Raw genomic sequence first — 17229 nt, 5'->3', positions numbered from 1 at the left:
TGATGGATTATCAAACCTGGTATGTAAAAAGCTGTTAAGGCTGCATCCTACCTTACTATGTAGAAAAGCAACTCTCTGACATAGGAACAATAAAAACATTAGAACACTGCAAAGCTGAGTATTGTAAACATAGCTGTTGATACAGCAGCAAAAAAATGGAAATGTCAAGGTGGGACTGGTCATTAAAATATCGTTCCCATGGTAAAGCTATTACGTAGCCTGTAACACTTCCAGCTACACTACATTTTTCATTACATTAATAGTGAAAAGAAGTTATCTTCAAGGTAGAAAAGGTCAGATTATGTATAAAGAAAAAAGAGTGGTGGGGATACCACAGTGCATATATATTACTTCTGTTATTGCTGGAAGCAACATGCTTGGGCACTACAGAGCATGGCTGCTCTTAGATCCACACCTTTCAGGAAAAACATCCAGCCAGAAACAAATGCGAGCCACGTACTTTATTAGACTGCAATACGCGCCATATGGTTTATGACATGTAAGGCTGAACACTCCTAGAGAGGCAAACTGCAGACAAGCCCTCCCTGAGGAGTCACAGCACACAGCTCCAGCACTACAAACGCTTTGAATGACCACTACAGCACCGCGCTGAAGTGCAGCTTTAGCTTCATGGGTTTGGTTTTATTCAACAGATGTGGCTTTTTACAAAGCCAAATTTTACAAGCTAAGGCTGTTCCTGCTCAAGAGCTTACAATCTAGTTTTAGAGGGGAGAACCAGAAAAAAAAAATTCAATAAGAGACAAAGCAGCTTCATATCAGTTTGTCAATCTTTGTCCCAAAACACACACACAGCATTTGTATCTTATGGGAGTCAGAAGTACAGTATTAACAAGAATCTTGAGGAGAGTCAGCAGAGGCCTATAAATGAAGCAACAGGACACTCAACACCAGTTTGTAGTGAAAAACTATTTATTAAATAAACCAAATAGAGATGGCACATGTAACTTTGTGAAGTCTTATCACTGTAGGGTACCTCGTAAAAGTGCTACAACTTGACACCTGCTACACAGCTACTAGAACTCCATTAAGTGCATCAGCCACTCACTTTCACACATGAATGCCCCAAAATGAACCAAGAGCAAGCAGACCAAATAAGGAGGGAAAGTGGGGTACTGGTAACAGCAATTGTCTAGGACTTTCCCCCAGTCGCACTTTTTCATACAGTGAAGCAACAGAGGAGGTCACACATAGTTTGTAACTACATGGTCCCCAAATGTGTTCACAGCACTGTCAGGCAACTCACACAGCTATTTATATACTGTTAATTTTACTGCTGATAAACAAGTTCTTTCTCCATTAACTGGAATAACTCCTGACAACACTGAAACTTCTGCTGCAATGCAAATCACCACTAGCTGCAAAGCAAGAACACGACTGTTAAAAGGGACAACTTCTGGAAAAATGGATCAGTGTCACCGAGACAAACCCTTCCACGTAATACTCCTATACATCCCTAGTACACTGAATGGTACAGCTGAATAAACGAGGACTGGGCATCTACCTTAGGAGAAAAAAAAACCAACAGCACTACTATGGGGTTTCGCTCACATCACACACCCAGCTTTGAAAACGAACTGAAACACTACAGGCACACAGAATGCACTGTTCCAGTATGTTCCCAGCAAATCATCCTGCACCACTGATGTGGTCAAGCTGCCAAAACACGCTCAGCTGACAACTCCTTGAAAATTCGTATCTGTTTCTGGGGCTTGGTTCTTCTTCCCAGAAGTAGTATGATTTCATCCCCAAGGTATCATGTACATTCATCATAAACCTAAAATACAGTCTTCTTCCCTCCATGTAACAAAGTTCAAGTCCTGTTCATTTTACAATATTAAAACCAATTGTTCACATTTTCCTAAATGGTTTTCACCACCTGCAGGACAACAGAAATTAATAAAATCCTATTTTCATTGTAAATAACACTGTCTCGATGGCCAGACCCCTAGTATTGACCTTTTCAACATCACTTTATGTGCAAGTCAACCACTGTATTTTTTGGCTCCCATACCAGTTACCAACAAGTTGTTTTTCATTCTTCCCTCAGTCTGCTGCAGAAAGTGTTTTTGCTGGGGGAAAAGTGGGCCTAGTACTGACAACCTGATCCTTAGTTGTTAGTAACTGAAACATGTTACCCTTACTTTGAAAACGAAGGCTGTAGTGACATAAACCCAACTTGACAGAAATTCAGAAGTACACACTGTCTACAAATTGATGACCAGGAATTGACCACACACACTGCTGTTTTTATTTGAAGTTGCTGACTTCCAGCATCAGGCTGACACAAAATGGTGATTTCTTTCACCAAATTCACTGGTGAACACTGCAACTGTCACTTGCTTTAACTTTTAAGAAGGTACCAAGAGATAAGTCATGAAAGTTCAACAGTAAGACATCAGGAAACTTAAAACACCAGGTTTTCAAGACTTTAAATATCCACTAACTTCATTTTTGCATAGTGCTGTCCCATTATACACTCCCTTCCCCCACTGCCAGCAGATCAAAATTAAAAACTCCTCATTACGGAAAATATAAGACATTTAATTCAAGTAAATTTTAAACCTTGTTGTAAAACTACTGAAAGACTATCTCAGAAATAGAAGAATTAATTACTTCCCTTCAAAGTGGTTAGGGTTTTTTTTAATGTTGTATGAATGTGGACTTGGCAACTGTAAAGAAAAAACTTCCATCAACTAAATCTAAGTTACAGGAAAGAAGGCAAATTCTTTATGATCTGGTCAACTCATTCTGTTGGAAAGAAGAAAGTAAAGCAGATTTTATCTTCGTTTTCTGCTTCCGTTGCAGCCCACCGGTTACCTATGCAAATATTTTAAAGTTCAATTTAAGAAACAGAAAAAAGTTGCATGTGAATCCTTAAACAGTATGATAAAGAAGGTTAAAGACACGATGATTCTGCCAAAGCTCGGCATATAAATTTCAAGTTTAGAATAAACTGCGTATGAAGGTAACTGGTTAAAACAGTATAAACTGAAGATACTTTCCCTCAAATACATTCCCAACTGAAGTTTTCCCAAGCTCAGACTTAGTGTTTGATTTCGTAGGGTTTTTGTTTTGTTTGGGTTTTTTTTGGTGGTTTTTTTCCGCCCCCAGATGCAGCTATCAATACAGTTCTGGTACAGTAAGAACTCTACATTCCATTTGGTCTTTCTCTCTTCACCCTAAAAGCTCTTTACAGGTGAAAAGGATATTGTCCTATTGCAATTTGACAAACTGACAAACACAGCCAAAAAAATCTATTTTTAAGCACTTGTGTCCAACAGCAAAGAGATCAGCATTTTTAAGTTGCAGCACTGTTTCTCCCAACAGAGAACAGATGCCTACGGTCAGAGAAACAAGTTCTGTAAATACACTTATCAAACTGATTCTGTTTTAAATTCACCTCAAAATGGAGTGTTTCAAATCATGAAAGGGTCTAAAAGCTGCACATCAACATTATTTAATGTTAGATACACACTAAGTTTTTATTAAGCATTACACTAGAACTACTTTGGTATAAAAAATACTTTATTTTAAAGCTATGAAAGTTATAAATATATGTAGTTAAACTTTCTACTCACAGAATGTTTGCTATTTTAACATTAGTGATTTGTTTCTCCTAACGAATCTGAATTTTATTCGAAAGGTTTACAAGACATTATTACTATAATTTAAAAAACCCAGCATTACAGGGAGCTGTACTAATTGTGATGTTTTATCAGTATTCATTTAACCTCTAGATTTTTAATGAAGGCAGCAAAAACAACTATTTTCTGATGATACAGAATTTCTTATTTCTTGAAGCGTTTCTGTGGTTGACCACTTCTTCATTAGTTACCTGCAGCATGGCACCTTCCTGCCAAAGAAAAAAAAAGTGTATCTGAAGATGTTTATCACATATGTCTAAACCAAATTACCAATAGGGGAACTTCAGCCATTTTTTTTAAAAAAAAAGTATAAGCAGTTCACTGGTGTGTCTAACACAAAAGGAACAGGACTTCTGTTAGCTGAGTCCATGTTCTTCAGTGGGTAGCCTTTTAAAGGCAATGGAACTTTGAAATTAGGGCATGTTTTGGTTGCCTTTTTTGATAGGCTTCTTTGATTTTTATTTAAAAACCAAATCTATTAGAGTATGCCATCCTTACTCTGAATAACTCGTTTATTACTTGATGAATTTTCATTAATTTGAGGTGCAAACATTCAATGCAGTAAGAGTAAGGCTGACTGAATTTGGCACTAAGGTTTGTTAGCTGCAAGAACTATAAAAAATGGTGGAAACCTCAACGTTCTAGCCAAATTCCAATTTACATAAACACATTGTACACTAAAGAAATACCACCTGCAGTTTCATTTGAAGTTTTCACTTCCCCTCCTAAAGAACTGCTTATGCAGTTGTTAAAAGAATGGACGACACATTCCTTCACAGAGGCAGATGTATTCTGTGGTGCAATTTTTTTCCTTACACGTAAACAGTCTACAGTTACTTGGGAACCTTCAGGATGAAACGTGTTATATAAAATAGATTACAGCAGACAAGACACAAAACAACATAGTTCATTTTCAACAGCACAGAACTACCTTCATTGCATTACCTTGCAACCACCATAATGCATAGACTCCCAAGAAAAAAGAAAATGTTGCAGGATGCAAAAATAAAGTTGTATGATTTAATTAACTTGTGACCTACCATTTTAACTACCAACACCAGGGATGGAACCCTTGCAAAGCTTTACTAATGGACACTTGCAGGTCTCATTTGTTCAACTGTAGCAGTGTACAGTGGCAGCAGTCTATGCTTGTCCAGGGTTCATATCATAGCTAGATTCCAGTAGGAAAAAAATATGTTAAGTAGCTGAAATTAACAAAAATTTGTTTGTAAAAAATTTAATACAAGAAAACAGGATTCACAAATTTCTTTTCAATTTGTAATTGTTAACTCAATTAATTGCTATGTTAAACTAAATAACGATAATCACTATGCTGAAAGAATACTGTCAGACAATATTAGATTTGGTTTTGATACATTAAGAAAGGAAAAGTAAATAAGATCTTACCTAAAGAAGTTTAACTGAAGCTTAGAACTATTTTGCTCTACACCCTCAGCCTTCGTTGGCATCCTTATTAATCAACTACTGTAGTTAAAGCTTTGCAGAAATACAGCACAGCTTTTTAAGACTGGCTGAACTTAGTGACGTTTTCAAGAGTTCTCTTGTACTAGACCTGTGTCCCTGGAGGAGTACCTTGCTGGGGTTATTTCCTTCCCTTGCCATTGAAGAAGCAGCATCTAAAAAATCTAAAAAGGTGTTTCTCCTTGCAGAGATACCCCTTAAGTTACCTAGATATTTTACACCTGATCATTTACAGACAACATACTTTTTCTGACCAGCATTTAGTTTACACGTACAACAAAAGCTTTATATTATTTGTGGGACCTTATACTACCCACTCCTTGCCTTATTTTACAGTATTAAAAAAAAAATCTAAAATTACACAATATTTCCTTTAGAATTATTTTATTAAAATCATAAATGTACAACAGCTTCTTAACTCTACACACGCACTTAAATTTTTAAAAGGAAAACGTTATGTCTTATTACACCATGATCCTGGCTAAAAGCTTTTCAAAACTTTGAGAAAAATCTTAAAAAAGGTTTCACATGTCACCTGAAACTTACAAATTTAACATTATCAAAGGAATGCTTCTACACTTACAAAGACCACTAGAAAGAAACAACAATTAAAAAGCTAAGAAACTGTCTCAAAGGCATTTTTACAATCCTTCCTCCACGGTAAGGTAATGTTATTAAATAATCCAAATCCATTCACAAAATGGCTCTCTGCATCTGCTCTGGTGTCTTCTGCCATACCACTGCATATTTATGCATGACTGAGATAAGTGTTTCCTTAACATTGTTATTTCGATAACCTGAAGCTGTTCTGTTACCTCTGGGCTCTCATCCTCTCCTATTTATACAGTGAAGCCTGTTTCAACAGAAGTAAAGAGTAAAAAAATAGGTTATGAAATTATTCATCTAACCATTTTTTAAAGGAAAGACAATATCCTAAAAAGCTTTAAACTCCTGCAGCTACTCTCAAGAATCACTGCATTTTTAACACTTATAAACATACTTACCCATGGTATGCTTGAAGAAACTCAGTAACGGCTCCTCCCTCCATATCCACCACTTCCTCCACTGCCTCCTGGACCATAGTTTCCTGCAATTGCAGAACAAGAAACCGAATCGTTCCATCAGTACACTTCTCAAATCCAGGAATGCTTTTGACTGAAGCAATCAATCAAAGCTTGACTGAATGAACATTAACATCTACTTTACTTCCAGAAACAGCATATACAACAAAGACTAACATTTCGCTGTCTTCCACTAACTAATCTCCAAAGACTTTCACAGGAAGGAACTACATGCCAAAATCTTAAAAGATTCAACAGTATTACATGTAATTTGGCACACTGTCCCGTCTTGAGCCTGTGAGGGCTGACTCTACTTGCATGCTGAACCTTACAAGAAAGGGCCTTATGTTTCAGTTTCCATTTCACAAGCTTTACATGCCATATTAAACAACATTTAGGCAACAAAAACCAGGAAGCACCAGGAAAAAAATTACACAAGAAGAAGAAAGAAAAAAGAAATCCCAACAAGTCCGGTGGTGATTAACTATGCTCTCTACAAAAGTGTAACAACTAAAATCTTTGCAGATTGGAAAATGCAAAACATTGTAGAGCAAGTTTCTATCTTTTATCCCTAAGACAAGCTTTGCAGTTTTAAGATGGGAAACTGTAGCCAACTTGCAGAAAGAACATGAGTGCTGCAGTCCATCTACTGCAGAAGTTACCCAATTTCTACACGTCACTCTTGGAATTATACAGAATGGCCTGGGTTGGAAGGACCTTTCAACCTGTTCCAAGCCCTCTGTCACGGGCAGGGTATCCTTCACTAGACCAGGCTGCTCAAAGCCCAATCCAGCCTTGCTTTGAACGCTGCCAGGGATGGGCCACGCACAACTTCTCTGGGCAACCTGTTCCAGTGCCTCACCACCCTCACAGTAAAAGATAGTTTCCCAAAATCTAATCCCAATATACCCTCTCTTTAGTTCAAAACATGTCCTATCTTCCTTTCTATTTCTCCAAAGGACTAAAAGCCCACCCACTCTGGCTACAAGGAAAGTCAGGGCATATATACAATACCTCCACCATATGGTCCCCCCATGTTTCTACTGCCACCAAAATTTCCACTCTTCATCGGACCGTAATTTGAAGGTTGTTGGTTGTAGTTTCCAAAATCATTATAGTTCCCACTTCCATAATTGCCTGCATTATCAATACAAAAGTGAAGAAATATCTAGATGAGCTAAAACAGATACAACACTAAGTTACCTCATTATTAGAATTTTTAATAAAGTAAGAAATTACATAGGTATTCCAGTAGGGCATGCAATAAACAGTGTTTTCATTCTATGTCATACTATCTGGAAAACAACAGCTTCCTTAGGTAACATTTATAAATACCCCTCACCCCAATTTCAAATTATTTGCACTAATTTAAACTCAAATGCTTGGATGTTCCAAGTCTAAACATTACCTCCTCCATAGTTGTCATAACCACCTCCATAGCCCCCACCCTGGTTGCCATATCCAGGTCCTCCTCCACCATATCCTCCTCTTCCTCCTCCATAACCAGGACTGCCACCGAAGTTGCCACCTGTGACAACACAATCCTTTAAAATAAACTTTTCAATGTAGGAGGCACTCCAATTATACAGAAATAAAGGCTACTCTTGTGTTTAGAAGTCTACAGGGAAAAAAAAATGTCATTTTGGAAAGAAATTTCTATGAACAGTATTCTTAGAGGCACATACCAACCCTCACCATAACTGGACCATGATCAAACCCCACAAGACAGACTGCCTAAAAGCCTCACTGATAGGCTTAATTAAAATCTTTGGTTTTTTAGGAAATCTAAGACACACTCCTATTATACAGAAAAGGGCATGGTTGTCCACGAAATAACCATACGAAAGTTTAACACGAGCCAACAACCACGTAACGCGTCTTAAAGCCGACAAAATGGTTTAGGCAATTAATATGAATTTTATACAAACACTAAATAAATATAAAAGTGTTTCTGAGGGAGAGAAAAACAATCACCACAACAGTAAACTAACCTCCAGGTCCTCCGCCATATCCGTTATACCCATCACCAAATCCACGGCCACTTCCATACCCATCTATTGGAAGAAAAAAAAACCAATCTAGTTGAATTCTCAAACCCCTATGACCTTAAGAACCAAATCTCAGAAATTAAGGACAGGTACACTTGACTTCAATACACATACATCCAATCAATGTTTAATCAATTTTTCCTTTTCTTACATTTGTACAATATCCAATTTTAAAAGGTCAGGCGAGTGCTGCACAGAATCAGAGAAGTCTCTGAATTCTTTAACAAACAAGATGATTAAGTTTAGTTTACTTCTGGCTTTCAACAGAAGCTTAAAAAACCCCAAAGCTTCATTTGCAAATTATTTTTCCCGAAAAACGTCTAACTGCTACAACTGCATTATATTACAGCAGCAGAACTTACGAAGTTACCCAGAACCAGAAAGACAGTATTAGTAAGGTAAAAAAATAAATGCTACAAACATGCCTGTCTTACCGGCTCCCCCTCTGAAATTGCTGCCAGGTCCTGGACCAAAGTTGCCACCACCTCCACGAGCATCACCAAAACCGAAGTTCCCTGTAACAGTTTAACATTTGTAAGGAGTGAGGTCACGGAAAGTAAACACAAAAATCAACCACAAACCACTACTTTTACGTACCTCCTCTCCCACTCCTAGAATTCTGAACCTCCTGCATTTCCTGTCTAGAGAGAGCTTTCCTTACTTCTGCGTTATGGCCATTGATGGTGTGGTACTTCTGCACTGTAACCATATCAAATAAGATACTATCAGCATATAAGTACTGATCTGGCAACAACTAAGAGCATCAAACTTCCAGTCCATATACACTCAGAATCATTTAAAAGAATACAAAACACCATACAATCTCTAAACAAAGACAACAATACTTATTTGAAATACATGTTCCCACAAAATTCACCAAAACCATGATGTAGCAAATATACAGTACATAACTTATGTCGTATAATAACATATACCGTAACAGAATCATTATCTCTTTAAGTTTAGTTTTACACAATTACCAAGACTGCAAGGGTTGATACTACTAAAAGAAAGAATGAAATGAAGCTTACTCACATACAATTTTATCCACAGGATCATGGTCATCAAATGTAACAAATCCAAACCCTCTCTTTTTACCAGACTGTCTATCAGTAATGATTTCAATAGTGTCGATTTTCCCATATTCTTCAAAGTAGTCACGAAGGTGGTGCTCCTCAGTGTCCTCTTTAATACCACCAACAAATAGTTTTTTCACAGTAACATGAGCACCAGGTTTTCCAGATTCCTGTTAAAAGAACTCTTTAAATTAGCATAAAGAAAAACAATTTCACAAATTACTATTTTGCCAGGATTTCAGGAATAGAATACTGATAAACTAGGATTTTTCAAGCACTGAGGTACAGCTCTCTCCCGATACGTGCCCCTGGCAACCTTGTTAGGGAAGCAACACAGGGTCACTTGGAGGTTTTTCCTCCCCCCTTAAAAAGGCCTTAAAAGCACTAAAACATAAACGGATCAACTGCATGGAAGTATTTAATAACTTAAGCTAGAACATGATTTTTATAACTGAAACCAAGATACATCAGCTTCCTCTGCCCAATTCCCCAACAGCAGCGAACCATTTTTTACTCATAAAAACGTCTTTCAACCTCTGCAAATTAACAACTGTGCATTTTAATCCCTATTTAAAATACGAAGGCAACTCCAAATATTCATGAGCTACTTCTGCACTTTGAGCATGATAACCAAGCTGCTGCACTACCTAAGAATGACTTAGTCCTAAAGCTTAGCAGTAGCTTTGTGTGTATAAGCACTATGCACGTATGCTGCTGTAATTACCTTTTTCCAAATGCTAACCAACCTTGCATTCTGCAGGGAATGGAAAGAAAACTGGAATAGCTAACAGATTGATTACAAATTCCACTTCCCCATACCTTTGGGACAGCTCATTTAATTCCAGCTCATTAGTCCAAATATGCTAAACACCTGAGTCCAACGTGGTAAACAGAACTTGCCTTATAATCCACACTTGTTCCCCAAGTACCTCTGAACCACCATAACCTGGCTTACAGGTACACTGCATTTCTGTGAACACACCTGCTCTGTGCCCTGAATTTGAAAATCAAGTATGCCTGGGGCTAAAACCAGCACAGTCCAAAGATGATTCTGTACATCAGAAAAAAAGTTTCCCTACTACATTTTCTACTTTTAGTCACTTACTATATACCTTTTAGAAACACCTCAAAATGATCCTGGAATAATCAAAAAGGACTGACAGGACTTTATTAATTTGAGGCTTAGGAACAGTTCCATAATTACAGGCACTCAACATGTTTTTGCTAACACTACTTTCAGACCTCAGATGAATCCCTTGCAGACATGAATAGTACAGCCAGAGTACCTTCACAATTCACTGTAATTACAGACATTTATGTAATTGCGTCAATTAACAGACCAAAAGCGTGGGAAATAGTGCCCCAACTGCAGCCTTTCAACTAGAGAATTTAAACCATGGCAATTTCAAACAAGAACAAAGCCTAAGTGTCCGACCAAAACAGAAATCTTTTTTCAAATCAGGTTAAGTATCTACTTCCAAAGCCATACTTACCTCTCTAGCCACAGCTCTCTTAGGCTCAACCACCCTTCCATCAATTGTGTGAGGTCTTGCAGCCATAGCTGCATCAACTTCAGCCATGGAAGAGAATGTTACAAAACCAAACCCCCTTGATCTTTTGCTTGCAGGATCCCTCATTACCTAAAACCAATAAACACATTTAAACCTTTTATACCTGTGTCATATTAAGCTTTACAGTAACAGTATTTGGAGAAAGTGCATAAACTTAATTTACGCTTTCCTTGACTTAATTTTGAAACACAATGATAATAAAGTAGCAGGCTCTGCTGATTTAATATGAATGGCACTGCTTGGCATCACAGAAATTCAAACCACTGTTGCCCTACGAGACTCTATCTGTTAACTCAGAAATGCTGCTAGATCAGTGAGGTACATCTGTATTTATGGGTTTTTTCTAAAAAAAAAAAAAAAAAAAAAAAAAAAAAATAAAAAAATCATACCCATAATTTCTTTTAAGCTTTCTGAAGACTGCAAACTTTAAATTTGTGTTATGAAATAGGTATTTAGTACTCCCAAAACAAATTCTGTGGAAGAACTTCTACGAGAGCCACCATCCCTGGTGGTATTTGAAAGACATAGAGACGTGGTGCTTAGGAACATTGTTCAGTGGTGGACTTGGCAGGGCTGGGTTAACAGTTGATAATATTAAGGGTTTCTTCCAACCTAAATGACTCTATGAAAACATCACAGAGAAAGACATCCTTTTCCAGCTTTATCAAGGCTGCTTACCATAACACCAGCTTTCTGCCAATGTCACCAATCACACAGACGTAACTGTGCTCTGTGTGAGCACTTCCTATGCACTTCAGCCAATGACACCAGTGTTAAATTGCTGGAATCAGTGGTTACATAGTCTGGGAAGATTTTACAGGAAACAGATTGTAAACGCTCCCTAACCCTATCAACAGAGTTTGCAAGGGAAAATCTATGCATTGCTTCCATGGACTGATTTCTGTATAAACCAAACTGGACATTTAAGAAAATCTAATATTCCATATTCTCATTAAGCTATCCAGAAAACAAACTCCCCATTTAAAATTCCTAAACATTCCATGCCATTGTTGTGTATTAGTATGCCAAACTTACCACACAGTCTGTAAGCTTTCCCCATTGCTCATAGTAACTCCTCAAGCTTTCCTCTGTGGTTTCAAAGCTTAAGCCACCAATAAACAGTTTGCGGAACTGCTCCTTTTCCCTCTGCCATAGAAAAAAGATTACATTAATATAATTAAAAACACCTCTCTTTCATCAACGAATTAAACACCAAGATTTTCATAAGTGTCAAAAACTTTCCGTTAAGTCTTATTTCCAAAATCAAGATTGACTCTTCTAAATGTTCTACCTCATTAAAAAAAAATAAACAATTTATGCAATTCTACAGGTCCACTTTTACCGTACAGATTTTATTAGTGTGCTTATTCCTGTCTCTCCCTCCAAGTATCAAAAACAAGGGAGCACACTCAAAGACTTCCAGAACATTCCTCTCAAAGACCTTTGTGAGATGCTTTTTAAAGAAAAGGAACATAAAAACAAACCTCAAAGTTCTCACTACAGAAAACAAAATCATTCATACTGTCCAGTTCTATTCTAGGCGACATTTATTTTTAAAAACCGTTCTGGCTCAAACTGCTGTACATGAACACTACTATACTATTTACCCAAAGCAATAAAGATAAAAACAAACAAAATACAACTAAAGATGTTCTAAAACGGGTCAACAATTGATATTTTCTCCATAATTATTAAAATAAATGAGAGTCAGAGCATCTGTAAAATTGATCTGGGATCCCACACCATTGGAATTAGCAGCAAACCTCTCCACCTCAACAGCAGCAGTATCAAAACAACTCCCCTTAAAACAGACACGTGAGTAATACACATTTGTACCCACTAATATAAATCATGCTTCCAATAACACTTTATTACCTTACAGAGAAACCATCACTGCATTTGTTCAGCAGAAAACTGCTGCAATGACAAGGACATCATAAAAAAACCTCCAAAAAACCCCAAACAAATGGACCGGTAATACCGTATTACGTTTACTCTTTCGTATGTAGTCATATACCAAAGCAGGAAGGACAACCTTCCAATCATTTCAAAACCCTTTTACAGCAGGTTTAGATACCAAGCATGCATTGTAATTGGCATTTTCTACACACAGTAGTATCAGTAGCTTGTACCTGTTACAATTTCATGTCAAGCAATTTAAAAATGCACTAAAAAGTTGGTCCCTTTTCACAGAATTTTTCATTTCTGAATGTTGTTTTAAAGAAAACTGTCCTGCTAAGGACAAGAGAATTCAAAAGCAATGATGACTTTAGCTTTATGCTGACATATAACTTTAAAAATCGAGAAAATCTGCCTGGGTGTTTTGGTTTCCTTTAGGGGGTGGTTGGTTTTTTAAAAACCCAAACAAGGCACAGAAAACTGTAACTGGCAAACACAACATGACCAACTACGCATGGGACAATAAGGTAAATAGATAAAAGGAAACTAGATAAACAATGAGACTTAGAAAACAAGCAAAATACCTCAGCGCACATATGCTTTTAGAAGTATTAAGCCAACCTGCATGCAGACCAACATGTTTTCTGAGGTTGTTCAAGGCAGGTCTGGATCTAGATATTTGAGAACCGCCAGTTTAAATGTCTCTTGAAAACACTTGTAATCTGCTGCTGGATCTAATATTTTTTCTTCTAGGAACATGGACAAAGTAGTACTGTCGCCTCCTTCTACAGACAGCTAAAATGACACACGAGAGTTTAAAAGCAGCAAACCTATGTTTTATGTCATGTCATTTCCTTTTGCCTTATCTCATAAAAGAAATAAAGAACACTGCATACCAGATCTGGGCTAAAAACCCCCATATGCTGCCTGTTATACTATAATTTTTTTTTAATTTGAGTAAGCTGGCAAAGAAAACTTTTTAAGTAATAATATTGCAAAAAAAATCCTCCCTTGAAATTACTTCAGTTCTGCTGCCTAAAAATTAGGGACCACGTGGTTACTGTTTCATAAGCTCACAAAAGACACTTTTTCCTATACAATCAATTATCATGCATTTAATAATGCACATTATTATACAAATATGAGAATCAAGCACATTTAGTAGGCTGCTAGGCTTTTTCCAACAAGTATTAGGTTCACCTCTGAAAAGTTATAAACGTGTAAATAAAATTCAAGGAAAGAATGGAACCTATCAGCTAGAACAATGACAAAACGTACCACACATTACTAACTAACATCGAACAGGACAGTAATACACTTTACAGACATATTCAGTGTCATACCTCACCCAGAACGACATCTAGGCACCACGTCTCAGGACACACCAATAACAAAATTTATTACCAGTACTTTAATGAAAATCACTGTGCAAAACCAACATAAACATGCTGCTCCACTAACACACACACACAGCCTCTGAGTGTGGAGAATCTATTCGTTTAAAGTGCTGTCAGTTTGAAGAAGCTCTGGTTAACCTAACATTAACCTCCCACCAGGGTCCAAAGAGCTCTGAGCGCGTAAAGCTTATGCTGAAGGTTTAAAATGTACGATAATTATCATCACTCAAGTCCCTGTCCCTCTTAAAATCCTGAGGGAAATCTTCATTTGGTAAAAACACACCGACAATCCACGTCTACCAAGGCCTACAAAATAAAAACTGGAGCAAACACTTCCTTGAAGATTTCCACAATACACCCTGTGGCAGGAACAGACTGCGAGAGGAAATCTTTACAACCCCTGCAGAATCTTCATTTGTGTGCATTTTAAGTTTTCCTTCACAGGCTTAAAGAAACACTTGAAAGGACTAGAAAACGCACAGCCTTTACTGGAGTATTAATCACCGAAGCAAGGTAACCTGTCTGATATAGCAATAACGTGTGCGCACACAATCTACGCCGACCGCAGAATTACTAACTAGGATAACAAAATTGTTTGACGGAGACAAACGATAGGGGATCCCAAAACTCCAGAGCTCCGCAATTCCTCGGCCCGGCTCCCCGCTCGCCGCCTGAGGCGGGCGGGACGTGGCGGTCGCGCCGGCTCCGCCATGTGGCGGCAGCAGGAACACCGCGGCCCCGAGCCGGGCGGGGAAAATGGCGCCCGGGAGCAGCCGCCGCTTCCAAGGACAGGGCTGCAAAGCGCTTCCAGCGTGCAGCTACACACCCGGCACCAGGAAGACCTCTCCGGCGCTCCTTCCCGCCCCCGCGGATACCGAACGACTACAGCTTCCCCCACCGCCTCGCCCGCTCTCCCGTAGCGACCCCCCCAGCCCCTGGCAGCTGCGATCCTCGGCCAGGCCGCCATTTTACCCCTCCCCCTCGGCACCGCCATTACCCACTGCACCGCCCCGGCCGCTCCGCACCTCGCGAGGCCAAGGCGGCCCCCGGCCCGCCCACCGACCGACCCCCGGAGTCCCGCGTCCCCTTCCTCCGACGACATTCCAGGGCAGCGCGGCCACTGCTTAAGAATGCGCTGTTCACCATGCGCGGTTATCTCAGCCTCCGCTGCCTTGCCCAGCTGCGCGTCAGCCCCAGCCGCCCCTTCCAGAACCTTCCTCCGCGCAGACACCCAGCGCCCGGCCCGCGGTGCGACCCGGCGGCGGCGCCAAGACCCGCGCAGACAAAGACTCAAGCCTGCTAGTAATGCCCAGCCCCGGAAAAATTCACTCCTCCCGCAGAAGCAAATGCGCCTCCCTCCTTAAAAACAAACTCTGAATCCTCCCTTCCTACGTACCATGTTCTTCATGGTTTACGTATTCCTGCTCGAGAGTACCGTACAACCGGTCGGTAATGGCTGCCTGAACTGTTACGTAATTTGAAATTCAGCTCCGCGTAGAGCTAGCGCCCTCCTTCTTCAGCCCGGGCTCGCTTCCGATATTATGGATTAATTAATTAAAAAAAAAAAGGTAGAATCTGGAGCTTAAATGTCTCCAGAGGGGCGGCAGTTCTGTATAACGCCCCTACGTGTTTTTATCGCGCAATGAAAAGTCATCGACTCCGTTAGTAATGGCCGTCTCCGGAATGAGCCGAAGCAGCCGTCGTCGTCGAGCTTATGCGCTTCGACAGCCGCCGGAAAGAGCCGAACAGGGAACGGAAGCCCATTCGGCTCACTTCGGCAATTTCCGGAACCTGCCGAAGCAGGCAAAAATGGCGCTCGGCGCCCGCTCGGCAATTTCCGGAAAGAGAGACGCAGCCAGTTATCGACTGCCCCGGCCCGCTCGGCAATTTCCGACAACGGAACAGGCTCGCGAGACGTGCTCGAGCAGAGCCGAAGCGGCCCCGACCACCGCTGGCACCGTGTCACGGCTGGTTTTTGGGTTTTTTATTTATTTTATTTTTCTGGAAATTGCCGAGCGGACCCGAAGGCTCAAAGCTCGGGTTATAATTAGCCGGGGCGGCTCCGCATTGCCCCTCTATACGCGTGGTACTGGCAGGGAGCGGGCGGGCGCACCGTACCCCCGAAATATCGCTCTGGCCCCTGCCCCTTCCCCCTCCACCCGGGCAGGAGGAAATGCGAACTACACATTTTGGCACCAGCGCCGACACATCGCAGGGCCCCGGCGGAGGGAGGCGGACTCCGCCGCAGCCCGCTCCGCTCTACCCCTCACCGCCGGTATCGGGCACACTGCCTGCTCTCCTCCCCTCCTTCATCCCCTCCCTCCATCTCCCTCTGGCGGCCCCGCACACACCGCAGCAGAGGGTGAGTGCTGCCGCCCGGCGCGCGAGAGAAATGGCGCTGGAAAGGCTCCTTTCTTCCCGCCCCCTCTGCTCCCCCTCCCCCTCAGCTCCACCGCGGATCCACCCGCGGCTCCTCCGCCCGCAGAGAAGCCTCCCCATCTGGCTCCCCGACCCTTTTTTCTACTTATGAATGAGTTTTGGAGCCCCATAGCCCCGCTGCTTTCCGAACCCGCTTCCCCACCCCCGCCCCTCGCTTAGGGCCGGGCCTCCCCAGCTCAACGCGGGAAATGGCCGCGCTCCACACGGGCCCCTCCAGACGAGCGAGGCCCTCGCTCCGCGGCGGGGGGCGGCTCCGGTCCGGCGCGGACTCCCGGCGGCGGCCATCATGGCGGCCGGGGTCCGCAGGCCCGCTCTGCTCCCCCCACCTCACCCAGTCGCTTTCCCTGTCGCCGCGAGGCATCTTCCTTCTTTTGGACGCCTGGCGCGGTCCTGCGCTCGCCCCGCGTTGGAGAGACGTCTTGGCCCCCCTCCTGTGCCGGCGGCGACGACGGTCGGAGGTTGTAGCGGCTCGCGCGTAGGCGGTGGCGGCGTCGTGCGCTCTGCCCCGTCACAGCCGCCGGCGCGCAGTGCTCGCCCAGCCCAGCCCAGCCCCGCCAGCCGCCGCCGCGCTGCTCCCCGCCCTCCCTCCTT

The 17229-nt window shown here is 41.3% G+C and overlaps 1 protein-coding gene across 9 annotated transcripts; it reads right to left on the bottom strand.

Moving 5' to 3' along the window:
- Positions 1-446: 446 nt before the first annotated feature.
- Positions 447-17224, bottom strand: HNRNPA2B1 (heterogeneous nuclear ribonucleoprotein A2/B1). 9 transcript variants are annotated; one of them, XR_003543948.2, is made up of 12 exons: positions 16970-17224; positions 11939-12049; positions 10826-10972; positions 9292-9502; positions 8854-8955; positions 8682-8771; positions 8200-8262; positions 7617-7736; positions 7223-7345; positions 6152-6234; positions 4706-4836; positions 447-3874 (listed from the first exon to the last, which is right to left on the bottom strand). XR_003543948.2 is itself a non-coding variant. In XM_027738377.2 (11 exons), the coding sequence occupies exons 1-10, from the start codon at positions 16997-16999 to the stop codon at positions 6173-6175; spliced, it is 1059 nt and encodes a 352-aa protein (XP_027594178.1). In that variant the 5' UTR covers positions 17000-17224; the 3' UTR covers positions 447-3874; positions 6152-6172. The 9 variants fall into 9 exon arrangements, 7 of the variants coding, with proteins under 7 accessions (XP_027594178.1, XP_027594180.1, XP_027594176.1 ...); XR_003543949.2 differs by having other exon boundaries at positions 8691-8771; XM_027738377.2 differs by lacking the exon at positions 4706-4836.
- Between the last annotated feature and the right edge of the window lie 5 nt (positions 17225-17229).

This window comes from Pipra filicauda, unplaced genomic scaffold, assembly GCF_003945595.2.
Source record: "Pipra filicauda isolate LSUMZ 115617 unplaced genomic scaffold, ASM394559v2 scaffold88_size2543281_pilon, whole genome shotgun sequence".
NCBI classification, from domain to species: Eukaryota; Metazoa; Chordata; class Aves; order Passeriformes; family Pipridae; genus Pipra; species Pipra filicauda.
Note: the sequence above shows the minus strand (reverse complement) of the source record. Positions and strands in the feature narration are given on the sequence as shown.

What these genes read in the sequence shown, in the direction of transcription:
- HNRNPA2B1 (XM_027738377.2), bottom strand. Translation starts at nt 16,999, where the DNA reads ATGCCTCGCGGCGACAGGGAAAGCGACTGG. An exon ending in GAAAGCTTACAGACTGTGTG is followed by an intron (nt 10,973 to 11,938) that starts GTAAGTTTGGCA and finishes TATTGGTTTTAG; the next exon opens with GTAATGAGGGATCCTGCAAG. An exon ending in TTATGACAACTATGGAGGAG is followed by an intron (nt 7,346 to 7,616) that starts GTAATGTTTAGA and finishes TTGATAATGCAG; the next exon opens with GCAATTATGGAAGTGGGAAC.